This window comes from Anolis carolinensis, chromosome 2 (assembly GCF_035594765.1).
Source record: "Anolis carolinensis isolate JA03-04 chromosome 2, rAnoCar3.1.pri, whole genome shotgun sequence".
Lineage (NCBI taxonomy): Eukaryota > Metazoa > Chordata > Lepidosauria > Squamata > Dactyloidae > Anolis > Anolis carolinensis.
The window spans coordinates 19,629,560-19,644,508 of record NC_085842.1 but is presented as its reverse complement, the minus strand read 5'-3'; the positions used below and the strand labels follow the sequence as shown (position 1 = coordinate 19,644,508).

General features: G+C 43.2%; 1 protein-coding gene across 1 annotated transcript; it reads left to right on the top strand.

The window, feature by feature from the left end:
• Positions 1-2,533: 2,533 nt before the first annotated feature.
• Positions 2,534-14,178, top strand: LOC100560351 (methanethiol oxidase). The gene is made up of 11 exons (XM_008121640.3): positions 2,534-2,699; positions 2,806-2,918; positions 4,025-4,210; positions 5,732-5,852; positions 6,248-6,430; positions 9,382-9,560; positions 9,780-9,858; positions 11,138-11,259; positions 11,427-11,519; positions 11,735-11,853; positions 13,583-14,178. The coding sequence occupies exons 1-11, from the start codon at positions 2,555-2,557 to the stop codon at positions 13,743-13,745; spliced, it is 1,503 nt and encodes a 500-aa protein (XP_008119847.3). The 5' UTR covers positions 2,534-2,554; the 3' UTR covers positions 13,746-14,178.
• Positions 14,179-14,949: the final 771 nt, after the last annotated feature.

The following is a 14,949-nucleotide window of genomic DNA, read 5'->3' as shown; positions in this document are numbered from 1 at the left end:
GTGGTACAAAAAGGCAGACAGAAAAACAAACATATATTCTTTTGACACGGACATATATACACACACATGTACACACAATAAAGGTGAAAATATGCCTGTGTGGCTGGGGTGTCCACTTACAAAGACAAGCTCCCACTTCCACAAACAGCTATAGCTCCCACTACTCAGGAGATACCAATGGCCCTCCTTCCAATGACATTGCAGGTTATAGCGAGTGCCATTAACATGTCCAAGAACCCTACCAATGCCTTCCACAACACCATCCTGCCCACCACCCAAGTGAAGGCTTTCAGACAGAGATCATTTCATCCGAGATTTTCTGTTTTTCCTCCACTACAGACATCTCAGTGTTTCAGACTCTCTCCAATGTTGTGGAACTTGCATAACCCCACCCACTGCCTCTCCCTTAACCCTTTCCTATTCTTTTCTATGGCACACAGCAAACAGAGGAATTGATCAACAACTGAACACACAAGAGAGGTTCGGGGAGAATTCACCATGATTTATAGGAGTTGTAGGGACCTGCAGTCTAAGAACACTCTGGACTCCACCAATGATGGACCAGTAGAGTCTCACTTATCCAACATAAACGGGCTGGCAGAATGTTGGATAAGCAAATATGTTGGATAGTAAGGAGAGATTAAGGAGAAGCCTATTAAACATCAAATTAGGTTATGATTTTACAAATTAATTACCAAAACATCATGTTATACAACAAATTTGACAGAAAAAGTAGTTCAATATGCAGTAATGCTACGTAGTAATTACTATACTGTATTTACAAATTTAGCAGCAAAATATCACAATGTATTGAAAACACTGACTACAAAAGCATTGGATAATACAGAACGTTGGATAAGCAAATGTTGGATAAGTGAGACTCTACTGTATATATATGTTTCAAAATAAATATTTCCTGTATCTTTTTTTTTTTGGTTTCTCTATAGTTTAACATTGGTTTCTTCCACCCTCTATCCAGCAAGTTGTTGGCTTCTGCTTATATACACATGGACAGGTTGTACTGCATGGACCAAAGTTGCTGCAGTGCGCTTTTCTTCCCTATTGAATCAGTCGAGTGCAAACACATAAAAACAAGGGGTTTGCCTGAAGGGAAGGGATGGTTATGCTCCCCGAAATCAATTTAATGAAGCAATAAAACAATAAAAGAAACCACATTGAAATTACTCCCTGTTTTTCCCACCCAGAGTCAGACGTTTCCTTAATGAGTTTTTTTTTTCCAACAAAGAAGCTTTCTTTCTTTCTTACTGTTTGGGTGCGTTGCCTATAAAGATGGAGAGATATCCTCTGCATGTATATAAATTTCTTTAGGGAGTGGAGAGACACTTCTCCCGGTCAGACAAATTGAGGTTGCAAAGGAGATGTCGAAGATCCAGACCAAAGCGTCGGATGTAAAACATCCAGACCAGAGGAACCCGAATAAAGGTAAATCGTCCAGCTGTCTCTATTTGTGGCATTTATTATCCCCAAGAAGAGCACAGCGATAGATCCCTAGACTACCCTGTTTCCCCTAAAATAAGACATCCCCAGAAAATAAGACCTAGTAGAGGTTTTGCTGAAATGTTAAATATAAGGCCTCCCCCGAAAGTAAGACCTAGCAAAGGTTTTGTTTCGAAGAATGCCTGCCAAACAGAACACCAGAGCATGCAGGATCAGTAAATTTACTTACCATAGAGTGTTGTCCATGGAAATATTGGTAGTAATAAGAAATTCTTGATAGGATTTACAGTTTGTCTGGTCATGCTGGTTTGTGATGACAACTGCTGCACAGTATATAATAAATGTTCATTTTTTTTGTTCAACAATAAATGTGAATTTTTCTTCATGGAAAAATAAGACATCCTCTGAAAATAAGACCTAGCGCATCTTTGGGAGCAAAAACACTGTCCTATTTCCGGGGAAACACGGTATGTAACAGAAGAGGAATTCAGTCAAGATTTCATTTATTTACTGTTTTGAACCATTGTTTTTATAAAGTTATATTCTTATGCTGGGCTTGTCCCTGTTGTGAGATGCCCCGAGTCCCTTCGGGGAGATGGTGGCGGGATACAAGAATAAAGTTGTTGTTGTTGTTATTATTATTATTATTATTATTAGTAGTAGTAGTAGTAGTAGTAAAGGTAAAGGTAAAGGTTTTCCCCTGACGTTAAGTCCAGTCATGTCTGACTCTGCGGGTTGGTGCTCATCTCCATTTCTAAGCCGAAGAGCCAGCATTGTCCGTAGACACCTCCAAGGTCATGTGGCCGGCATGACTGCATGGAGTGCTGTTACCTTCCCGCCTGACCTATTGATCTACTCACATTTGCATGTTTTTGAACTGCTAGGTTGGCAGAAGCTGGAGCTAACAGCGGGCGCTCACTCTGCTCCCGGGATTTGAACCTGGGACCTTTCGGTCTGCAAGCTCAGCAGCTCAGCGCTTTAACACACTTCGCCACCGGGGCTCTGTATTATTATTATTATTACTGTATTATTATTATCCATGTCTGACAAAACGTGTCCTCTCTAGACATGTTCCAGGTCCTCCATCATAACTCCTATGATCCAGGTGCTTCTTGGATCCAAGTATTTCCTTTCGATGTCAATAAACCAGATCTCGATCTTTTGTTTTTTCCCCAAATGTGCAGGGAGACGTGGTTCATACCATGGACCAGGCTACGCTTCCCCATTGGATGCCATGAAAGGTAAGTCGGGATGATATTTCCTACCCAGGCCCAGGTTCCACCTCCTCGTATCCAACAAAATACACCCTTGTCTTGAAGATCCCGATACTAGACTTTGTTTCCACAGGTCCCAGAGAAAAGCTGATATACATACAGTGTTCGTTAACCGGAACTGAGTCCCGGCAACCTGACTATTTGGCCACGGTGGACGTGGATCCGGAATCACCACATTATTGCCAGGTAAATTCCATTTTATAGCCAACTAGCCTATAGACCTGACATTGCCTTCTCCCTTCTCCAGCTCTGGGAAGGGATATCTCACAATATTTCCATGGCCAGAATCTCGCAATTCTCTTTAGACAGGCTGTCTTTGTGATTCTTTCCTCTCTTTTCTTTCCTTCATTCCTTGCTTTTCCTAATATATTAGCAGGCGAGGACCCCTTTACCTGAGAATTCAAAAGGCTCTGCCCTAAACTACATTTCCCAGATATTCTGAAGGCAGCAGAAAGGCAGGGCTGCCCACTTGAAGCCCTAGCATGCCAAGAATGACAAGACGCAGATCTCAGAAAAAGTTTAGGCACAAATTAATTCAGAGACAATGAGCAAAGTCCTTTCTTCCTGATTCGACAAGAGTTGTCCACCCAAGGTCCATTTATGTTAGTGGTTCTCAACCTTCCTAATGCTGCAAACCCTTCATACAGTTCCTCATATTGTGGTGACCCCCAACCATAAAATTATCTTCATTGCTATCATTTTGCTACTGTTATGAATTGTAATGTAAATATCTGATATGCAGGATATATTTTCATTCACTGGACCACATTTGACACAAATACCCGATACACCCACATTTGAATACTGGTGGGGTTGGGGGGGATTGATTTTGTCATTTGGGAGTTGTAGTTGCTGGGATTTATAGTTCACCTACAATCAAAGCGCATACCAAACTCCACTAACAATTGAATTGGACCAAACTTGACACACAGAACTCCCGTGACCAACAGAAAATACTGGAAGGGTTTGATGGGCATTGACCTTGAATTTTGGAGTTATAGTTCACCTACATCCAGAGAACAACCTCCTCAGGGGTCCAACCCCCAGGCTGAGAAACGCTTATTTATGTGCTTAATAATGCTGGGTTGGGTGAGAAATGATTTCTTTCATAGGATTGGCATTGCCATAGAGCACCTGGCCACCATCCCAAATGAAATACATCCAAAAATCTAAGCCTACATCGTTCCTGTCCATATATTTAGCAGGCAAGATTTCCCAGTGAGTCTTTGGTCCTTTTCTGACCTTTCCCCGCCTGGTTTTCAAACACTATGCCCTCCATGTCTTCCCGACAGGTCATTCACCGCTTGCGCATGCCTTACCTGGATGATGAACTCCATCACTCAGGCTGGAATGCCTCCAGCAGATCCTTCGGGGACACGAGCATTGAGCGCAACCGCCTTGTCCTACCATGTCTACGCTCCGGACGCATTTACGTGGTGGACACAGGCTCCGACCTATGCGCTCCCAGCTTGTGCAAAGTAGGTCAAGGAATCACACAGGGAAAAGGTCAGGATGCGTCTATGCTGGGGAATGTGTGCAGTTTGACACCCCTGTAACTGTCATGGCTCAATGCTATGGAGTCCTGGGAGTTGCAGTTTGCTGAGGCACCAGCACGCGTGGGCAAAGTAGGCTTTAATCTTTGCAAAACTGGATTCCACAGTATTGAGCCAAAAGAATAAAAATTGTTTCAAATTGCATTGATCTATATATATAAAAATGTAATGTATGTTTGTAGGACTGAGTAAACAACAAAACCAGTGAACCAAATCACACCAAATTTGGGCACAAAAGACATAGTCATCCATTCTATGTTTTTCAAACAAAAAAACCTAGAAAAATAAAGTCCAAATTAGATGATGAGGAAGAGCTGTTTTCAACCCTGGCTGCCAGTCAGAAGGGTAGGCCCTGCCCCCTTTAGGCCCCGCCCACTTCATCTCCTAGCAACCCACTCCGACCACAATGGCACCAAGGGACAGCGAGGGTTCAGTCAGATCTCTTCCACACTGCCTATAAAATACAGATTATCAGATTTGAACTGGATTATATGGCAGTGTAGAGTCAAGGCCCTTCCACACTGCTGTATAACCCAGAATGCCAAGGCAGATAATCCACAGTATCTGCTTTGAACTGGATTACCTTGAGCCCACATTGCCATATAATCCAGTTCAGTGTGGATTTTATACAGCTGGGTAGAAGGGGCCTCATGATTTAATCAAGTTCTAAGCAGATGATATAGGATTATAAATATCATATATAATATATTGTGGTATAATAATACAGAACAATATAATCTCTAAAATCAGGACAGTAAATAAAGAACAACACTCTGAAAACAGGGGAATTCCAGACAGGAAACAATCTGGGCCAGCTAATACTTCCCAACAAAGGATTTGTCAGAATGCAGAGCCAGGGGTCAGGGTGCGTCTGTTGAAGGGTTTCTTCAAAATCATTGATCAATCATGCTCCGGACCAGCACCCTGATGAATTGGTGAATTTCTGCCCTCACCAATTCCTCCAAAGACAGACTCAAAGACATCTGTAGTCTGAAGTTCAAACACTTATTTAATATTTACAAAGTTATATTTACATAACAGCAAAGTCCATTGCTAGAAGCTGGCATTTTCCCTTTGCCTCTCGGCTTGGCACACACAGCTCAACAGAGATAAGAAACACATTCCTTAGTCCGAAGGAAGTTCCAACCTCCAAGGCCGGAAATCATGTCTCATAGGTCACAGCAGGCTGTCAGTCAAACTGGCCTGCTGTTAACTGTTTCACTGCTGAAACACACACTCTTGCAAAACAGCAGAAACACTTGATTTACATTTCATATACGCACAAACAAATCCAACAGGATTCCCCTAGGAATCCCACTTAGGACGAAGCCACAGCAACGTGTGGCTGGGCACAGCTAATGTACTATAGAAGATGAACACAAGATCTTAACAAAAAAGACGGAATGATGAAATGACCTTTTTCCTTTCTTTCCAACCTGTCACCAGATCATCGAACCCCATGAAATCATCAGGAAAACCAACCTGAGTTTATTAAACAGCACACATTGCTTGGGCAGTGGGGAGGTTATGATCAGCGCCATTGGAGACACATTTGGCAACGGAAGAGGTACTGGAGGCATAGATGCCCATTTGGGAATATAATCAGTTCTCCACAACAGGGGGAAACCACAGAAAAAAACCCTAAACCTACCAGCATTCTAATAGCTAACCTGCCTTGAATCTCAATCATTAGAGTGAAAGGATATAAAACAATATTAATGCTGTGTTGTCGAAGGCTTTCATGGCCGGGATCATAGGGTTGTTGTATGTTTTCCGGGCTGTATGGCCATGTTCCAGAAGGATTGTCTCCTGACATTTGGCCCACATCTATGGCAGGCATCCTCAGAGGTTGTGAGATACATGGAGAAACTAAGCAAGGAAGGTTTATATATCTGTGGACATTCCTGCTTTTTGCAAGCACATTGCCTTCTGACCCCAGCGGTTCCTGTTTCTCGGTCCCAGGTGGACTTCTCCTTCTGGACCCGGAAACCTGGGAAGTGAAAGGGACCTGGGAGTGTCCGGAAGACGGACCTGTCCAAATGAGCGACTTCTGGTTCCAGCCGCGGCACAATGTCCTCATCAGCACTGAAGCAGGGGTGCCCAAGTTCTTTATCGATGGGTTCAAACCAGAAGATCTGAGAAAAGGTGAGAACGTTCCTGTGAAAGGTATTTAGGAGTTCTACCACTTCGTCACATAACTTAAATTCCGCAGAGTTCTATGCTTAAAATCTGGTATTCCACTGGGTTCACCACATTTGTTTTGGTTCAAGGGCAGTTTTTGAGTCTTTTAAACGTGGAGGGCAGCATTTTCCCCAACGTATCAGGAAGAGGTGAGGAAATGGATTTTTCTCAAAACTCCAGATGTTTTGCCAAATTTCTAATGAAGTGGCACTCATTGCTCTCAGGTTAGGCTCACCCAATTTGTGAGAGGAGAAATTGGCGGAGGAGTCAAAATAAACCTTTTTGGACCATTTCGTTTTGCTCCCCAAGCAGGAAGGTTTGGGTGTAAGCTACCTCATAATGCTACCTTTATTCCTTCCTTCCATGATTTGTCTGTGTCCTGTGTTGGGGGGCCAGTGCTGCTGCCCTTCCAAATGGGTTTCCCTCCCATCCCTTCTCTTCTCTTCTCTTCTCTTCTCTTCTCTTCTCTTCTCTTCTCTTCTCTTCTCTTCTCTTCTCTTCTCTTCTCTTCTCTTCTCTTCTCTCTCTCTCTCTCTCTCTCTCTCCCCCTCCCTCCCTCCCTCCCTCCCTCCCTCCCTGCTGTGAGGCGCTCCTCTTGATCCCACCGCCATCCCAGATACAGCTGGTGGGGACAAGAGAGAGGGCATTTTCGGTGGTGGTCCCCCGCCTCTGGAACACCCTACCCAAAGAGCTAAGATTAGCACCATCATTAACATCTTTTCATAGGGATTTGAAAACTTGGTGGTTCCAACAGGTTTTTGGAAATGATCAACCTGAAGCCTCAGGCACCACTTTAGCCATTAAATGGAAACTAGGATTGAAACTGGCTTTTGGAAGTGCTTATTCTGCAATTCTAGACACCACACTTGATTATTGTATGACACTTTTCCTGTACTTTACCCGCTCTTTTGATCCTGTTATTCTGTTAGTTCTACCTGATAGCTATACAATAGGCTGAAGTGTAGAATTTTGGCCTAGGTTCCTTGCTTTCAGTCACACTTTGCCTTGGCTTTATGCCATTTTTACCATATGAGTACTATTCCGGCCATACTGCCATCTTGCCTGTTTTATATACGAGTTACACCCTTTCGTTGTAGAACCACTCAATGGAGCGATCTGCAATTGCGCTTACTAGGTCCAGTAGAGCCTCACTTATCCAAAGTTCACTTATCCAATGTTCTGTATTATCCAACGCAGTCTGCCTTTTAGTAGTCAACTAGCTGTGCCCGGCCACGCGTTGCTGTGGCGTTGTCTGGTGTTGTTGGTGAGAAATTGTGGAGGTAGTGGTGGTATTGAATGTCTGTTGTATGCTTGTCTTTATGTTTAGTATGCACACTGAAGTGGATTATATGGCAGTGTGGAGTCAAGATAATCCAGTTCAAAGCAGATAATATAAGATTCTAAATGGGTTATATAGCTGTTTGGAAGGGCCTCAAGTCTACACTGCCATATAATCCAGTTAAAATCTGATAATCTGTGGAAGAGGCCTAAGTGAGGCCTAGCTGTGCCTGTCCCCTGGGCTGAGTAGGTTGCTAGGAAACCAAGTGGGTGGAGCTTAGCCTTCAAACTGGCAGCAATTGGATGAAAACTATTATTCCTCTCCCTGTAATTAGGACTTTATTTTTCTTTTCTTTTTGTTGTATCAACCTAGAGCCGTGAATGATGGGTTGTGTTGTCAAATTTTGAGGTTGGGGGGCCTGTAGTTTTGTTGTTTTGACCGCTGCCCTGATGCCATCACTCTTTTATATATATAGATGTTTTTGTAGTACAGTAGAGTCTCACTTATCCAACACTCGCTTATCCAACGTTCTGGATTATCCAACGCATTTTTGTAGTCAATGTTTTCAATACATCATGATATCTTGGTGCTAAATTCGTAAATACAGTAATTACTGCATAGCATTACTGCGTATTGAACTACTTTTTCTGTCAAATTTGTTGTATACCATGATGTTTTGGTGCTTAATTTGTAAAATCATAACCTAATTTGATGTTTAATAGGCTTTTCCTTAATCCCTCCTTATTATCCAACATATTCGCTTATCCAACATTCTGCCAGCCTATTTATGTTGGATAAGTGAGAATCTACTGTAAATGTTGCAATGTTTTGGTGCTAAATTTGTAAATACAGTAATTATTACATAACATTACTGTGTATTGAACTGCTTTTTCTTTCAATTTGTTGTAAAACATGATGTTTTGGTGCTTAATTTGTAAAATCATAATGTAATTTTATGTTTAATAGGCTTTTTTCTTAATCCCTCCTTATTATCCAACATTTTCACTTATCCAATGTTCTGCCAGCTCGTTTATCTTGGATAAGTGAGACTCTACTATATTATATTGTTTTAAAATGTTGGAATTTTAAACATGTTTGTTAATTGCTGTTATATTGGTTTCTTGTATTTTGTATTATGTATATGTATTGATTGTTTTTATGATGTGTAAACCGCTCTGAGTCCTTAAAGGAGCTAGGCCGGTATATAAATAAGGTTTTGTTGTTATTGTTGTTGTTGTTGTTGGGAATTGTGGGAGTTGAAGTACCAAAAAGCACCAAGAGAGATGGTAGTCGGTGCCAAAGGTCTGCAGTGTGGAAACCTCTTCATTGAAAAATATGCAAGACAATTGAGTGCACTAAACAGTGTGATTAAGAGGTAGGGAGAAACTCATTTTTATCATGAAATGGAATTCGACTGAACTCTCTTCTTCTGAACACTTCCCAGGGTAATCTGATGAAGTCCCTAGTAAACCACAAGGTGAGCACAACTCAACCTTTTGATACGGCACTTAAAATAGCCCATGTGGTTCTAGGCTGCTTCAAAAGCAGTAAAGTGTCCAGATTGAGGGAAGCCATAATCTCACTCTGCTTTGGCCGGACCTCACTTGGAATAATCCTGGATCGCGTTTGTTCGCAGGGCGTTACGGCCGCCACCTCAATGTCTGGGACTTGACTACCCATCGCCTCCTCCAGTCGATCGATGTGGGTGAAGATTCAGACCCACTGGAGATCCGATTCTTGCACAACCCCAACTCGGTCCATGGTTATGTGGCCTGCTTACTGGAGAGTTCCATCCACCATTTCTTTAAGACAGAGGTGAAAAGGGGAAAGGGTGGCCGTGGGGGAAGTTGATTGGTTTTGGTGAGCCAGGGTGGGTTAATAGTTTGGTGCCTGAAGAACCCAGATTCGGATCCCTTCTCTTCTATGGAAACCCATTCCCTCTCTTAGCCTTGGGAGAAGGTAGATGCAAACTCCCTCCAAGAAAAACTGGGAGGAGGACGTCCGTTTTTCTGATCAATTTGGTTTTGACTGCAGGACGGATGCTGGGCGGCTGAGAAAGTGATCCAAATCCCAAACAAGAAAGTATCAGGATGGATCTACCCTGAAATGCCAGGTTAGTAACAAGAAAGCAGCCATTTGGAACTGTAGTTTTATAAAGGTGCCTATCTCCATGGTCACATCTCTCCCTACGAACTGGCACGGGCTCTAAGATCTTCTGGAGAAGCTCTTCTCTCGCTCCCGCCACCATCACAAGTGCGGTCGGTGGGGACGAGGGAGAGGGCCTTCTCAGTGGTGGCTCCCTGGCTCTAGAACGCCCTTCCCAGAGAGATCAGGCAAGCCCCTTCTCTGTCTTCTTTCCGCAAAGATCTGAAAACCTGGTGGTTCCTGCAGATCTTTGAGCAGAACTAATCCTTGGCCCTCCCGGCTACGTCCCCACTCAGCACTTTATCCACTTCCTGTTGCACTTGACCCACCTGGCACCTTATAGTTGGTCACCCCAACCTTGAACCCTTGATCCCTGTATCCTTGCCCACTGATGGAGTATTTTGTTATTAGTTCTTAAGCCTGTGGTTAATTGATTGATTTTTATGTTTAGTGTACTTGTGCTCCTTATTGTATTATGTTTTGTTGTTGAATGGTTTTAAGTTGTTGTATGGCCTCTTTGTGTAGGGACCATAAGCCAGAAAAATACTAAACTATTGCCTATGTAGCTTTGCCTGTGCACATGCCCCTCCCTTCCTGTGAGCTGGTGCCTTTCTCCAGGAAGTTCCAAAGGGAGAAGAAAGTTAGGTCATCGCTATCACTTGTGCCAAGTAGGTGTGGAAGGTGAGGAAGACCCTCAGCCATTGGTCAATTTTAGATAAGTCGAGATATAAAATCCTTTGTTTGCTACGCACATGTGGCGACGGCCATTTGCATGGTACGGACCCATTGAAGTGGGTACCTATGGTTGTTTTGCCTTATCATCAGCTGTGATAATAATAAAAGGCTGGTTTTATTGCTCTCCTGGAATTCTCCCCTTTACTTCCCCTCCGGGCTAGTCTCCAACACTTGCTATGTTGGAAACTGCCCTGAGTCCCTTGAGGAGATAGGGCAGTATATAAATAAAGTTCTGTTTATCATTATAGTATTAAATATGGAGGATAGTACTGGATTTTCAAGAATAGATTCCACCTAAATATTAGGAAGAACATTCTGACTGCAAGAGCTATTCTACAGGGGAATATACTTCATAGAGTCTGGTGGCGTCTCCTTTTCCGGAGGTTTTGAAGCAGAGGCTGGATGGCCATCTTTTGGGAGGGTTTGGACTGTGTCTTCTAGTCTGGCCGGAGGGGTTTGAACAACTGGTCCTTGGGGTCTCTTGTGACGCAATAATCCCGCTCCTCCTCCAGGATTCACTTTTGATATCCTCATCTCTCTGGATGACCGGTTCCTCTACTTAAGCAACTGGATCCATGGTGATGTCCGGCAATATGATATCACTGACCCGCACTGTCCCAAACTGGTCGGGCAGGTAATCTTACAACCGTCCCTAATAGGATGTTTGCAGATGATGGGTCCCATCATCTCTGGCTGCTGGCTGGTGATGATGAGGACCGGGATCCCAGCCCAGGGACTCTCAATTTCTTCACCCCTGCTGTTTTCAGTTCTCGACTGACCATGTCTCTTTGGTATCTTTAGGTGTTTGTGGGGGGAAGCCTTCAGAAAGGGGGTCCCGTGACTGTCCTTGAGGATCCGGAGCTGGACTGTCAACCCGATCCCTTTGTGATCCAGGTAAGGTCAATGATGGGATTTGGAAACAGATCAAAATGGGAAGAAGCTGCATAGAAATCCAGTCTTCCTAATCCAAAACGTACCTTGGATTTGCTCCATTATATTCACAACTTGTATTTTAGAGGGCCTGAAGGTTTAATATTCCTTTTTACATGTCTCTTTATCCTATTTACATGTTTCCTAATCCTGGGCTATTTATTCCTCACTGTCTTTAGGGCAAGAAGGTCCAAGGAGGATCTCAAATGATGCAGCTGAGCTTGGACGGCACCCGTCTTTATGTTACCAACTCTCTTTTGACTCCTTGGGACAAGCAATTTTACCCCAAGCTGATCAGGTAAGAGTGGCCTTGGGAGAGCCGCACTCCTTCCGCCTCAAAGGAAGGCCTCTTCTGTATACATCCAGCCTGGAAAGCCTCATGATAAGGTGTCCATGGGTCAGAAACTACTTGAAGGCACACAACTTTGACCTCCGCCCCGTATTATGTCATTCTGAACACTTCCAGTCTGGAAAGCCTCATGATAAGGTGTCCATGTGTTGGACCCATTTTAGGAGGCAACCCCTGGCAGTGAGACCAGGGAGAAGCCTGTTGGCAGAAACCCAGGCAAGTGATCCGCCTGAGCTGCTCATTTTGAGTGAGTCCCTGCTTTGGCGAGCATTCAGATCAGGTCCAATTGAAATTAGCCAGCAAGCAAGGAGAGAAGGTGATTTTCAGCCAAGGAAGACTTTATTATCTGCAGATAAGATGCTAGCTAGCTAGTGATTCACTCACAAAGTAGATAGCATACAGAATACAGTTTCATAGCCCTTTTTATACACAAGCTGGGTTAGGCTGCAGCCAAACCTCTAATTCTGACCAATCACGGCCAGCATGGCTGTTTACAATGGGTGATTTGAGTGGCGACAGCGGAAATTCCTCTTTATTGACAGGAAAAACAATAAAATGATTGAGGGGATCTCTGGTCCTACCCAGGAAGGCTATTGTTCTATGAGATGAACATGACCTGGCCCATTAAGGGGGCTGGCCTGGCGATTCCAGACCCCAGAGAAACAAAACATCATATATTAATAAAATCATGTAAAAATGACAGAGGATGGGAATGCTGATTCCTTCAGACGTGAGTGGTCCCAGGCATCAAAGGCATGGGTGGTGAATTGCTCTTTCCCCAAGGGGCATGAGAAAAAAAGAGAGAGAAAAAAGGAGCCTTCAGTGAGCGGTGATCTGGTCCAGGTAAACTAGACATCCCAAGGACCTGGGCTGGTTTTCTCATGCAACACATGGGTTGGAAACAACTTGAGGGCACACAACTTTGACTTTTGCTCCGTATTATGTCATTCTGTACACTTCCAACCTGGAAAGCCTGCTGATAAGGTGTCCATGGGTCGGAAACAATTTGAGGGCACACAACTTTAAAAAAAAAATTATGATTTCAAAGAACATAAAAAAGGAACAATATACTAAAGAAAAAGAAAAGAAAAATACAATACCCCACACAACATATTTTCCCTTCCAAATCTTTTGGACAGCAAGACATTTGAAACCCTGTCAGCAGTCTCCCCAGATACATTTTGAGCCCTGGGGTAATTTCCTAACATATTTTACTAACATTTTATATTTTCTTTATGAATATACTCCTTCAGTTTGGACCAGTTTGTCTCTCGTCTTGGAGCATTGTCCTGTGATAATATTTGCGTTAATAAATCCATATTTTTAATGTCCAATAGTCTCAGAAGCCATTTTTCTGTTGAGGGAATTTCTTGTGTCTTCCACAATTTTGCCAGACATATCCTGGCAGCCGTCACCATATATGTACAGAGCTTTTTCGTGTTGTGATCCATCTGGAAATCCATTATTCCTAATAAGACGTACTCTGGTTTTATGTCAAAAAAATTTTTGAATTATTTTCTCCATTTCTTTATGAATAACCTGCCAGAAATTTTTTACCTTCCTACATCCCCACCACATATGTATAAAATCACGTTTGTGTTTCCCACATTTCCAGCATTTCCCATCTTCTTTTCCTTTACTTTACTTTGACTTTTGCTCTGCATTATGTCTTTTCTAGGGAAGGTTCGGTCATGGTCCAGCTGGACGTGGACACCGTGAAGGGCGGCCTTTCCGTGAACAAGAACTTTCTGGTGGATTTTGGGCATGAGCCGTTTGGTCCAGCTCGAGCACACGGCATGAGCTTCCCCGGTGGGGATTGCACCTCTGATATCTGGGAGTAACGTGCCATATTGGTGGGGGAAACACTCCACAAATTGTGGTCTATCCAATATTTCTCGTTTGCTGTCTCAATCCCTTGGAAATCATGCCAAAAAGGTCAACACCGGACATACCACGAGTAGTATATCTCCACATCATTCTCTGGATGTCCTTGGGGCTGCTCTCTGCCTGCTTCCTCCTTTCTTCAGCTCTGAGAGGGACTACCTTACAATATCTCCATGGCAAGGCTCTGGCATTGTTGGGTAGGCTCTCTTTCTGGCTCTTTCTTTCCTTTCTTCCTTTTCCTTCTTTCTTTCCCTTCTTTTTCTCTTTCTTGCCTTCCTAGGTGCGCAAGGGCTTTTATAAGGTGGGTTCTGTAGAGGCTGATCCTGTTAACAAATAAACTGCTATTTGAAAGATAATAAGGCTTTTCTTTGAAATAAAGGTGTTCTGTCACGCGCTGGGCCTGTAACTATTGTCTTTTTATATAGGATGTATACTTTATGCCCAGCGGGAAGCCAGGGCGCCTAAAGAGAAGTTCTTGAGGATTTCCCTGAAAAGGATGGCCTTTTGAGTCTTTAATGAAATAACAAAGTCTTTATTAATAAACAAATAATTGTCACGCCCAAGGCTACGGAGCACCAAGAACCAAATACGGAGGCCAATAACTATCTAATATCTTTATTAAGGAAATATATAAAAGTAATAAAAACAAGTAGAAAATATAGTCCAGAAGCAGACCTATCAAATGAGGTCAAATATAGTCCAGAAATGTTTTGTCCAATAAATGATATTAGAGTTCAAAGTTAAATCCAAACCGAAACACACACTATTGCCAAGCAATAGTGTGGGGAAACGTCCAGGGTCTTTCAGGGTCCAAGGTAAAAGTCCACAACAAGGTACGAGGGCAAAACTTGATTCTTGAAGCAAGATCTGTGGCTAGAAGCAAAGCGAGGCAATTCTTGAAATACTTGAATGAGCAAGGCAAGGAAACTGGATTTGCGGACTTGCAAAGTCCACACAAGGCTGGAACGCGATTTCACTCCTGAAGCTGCTCAGTTGACTCCGCACCGGACCAACCGTGCCAGGCACCTATATCTGGGTCTTGTTTTCCCGCCAAACAGGTGTCCAGCGTTCTCTTTCCCTAGAGAACGGGAAACGAAACCCAGCTTTCTCCAGATGTGAGACTCCCTAGATTTTCCCAGGGGAAACATGGCTAATCAGTGT

What these genes read in the sequence shown, in the direction of transcription:
- LOC100560351 (XM_008121640.3), top strand. Translation starts at nt 2,555, where the DNA reads ATGATCCAGGTGCTTCTTGGATCCAAGTATTTCCTTTCGATGTCAATA. An exon ending in AATCACCACATTATTGCCAG is followed by an intron (nt 2,919 to 4,024) that starts GTAAATTCCATT and finishes TCTTCCCGACAG; the next exon opens with GTCATTCACCGCTTGCGCAT. An exon ending in ACCATTTCTTTAAGACAGAG is followed by an intron (nt 9,561 to 9,779) that starts GTGAAAAGGGGA and finishes TTTTGACTGCAG; the next exon opens with GACGGATGCTGGGCGGCTGA.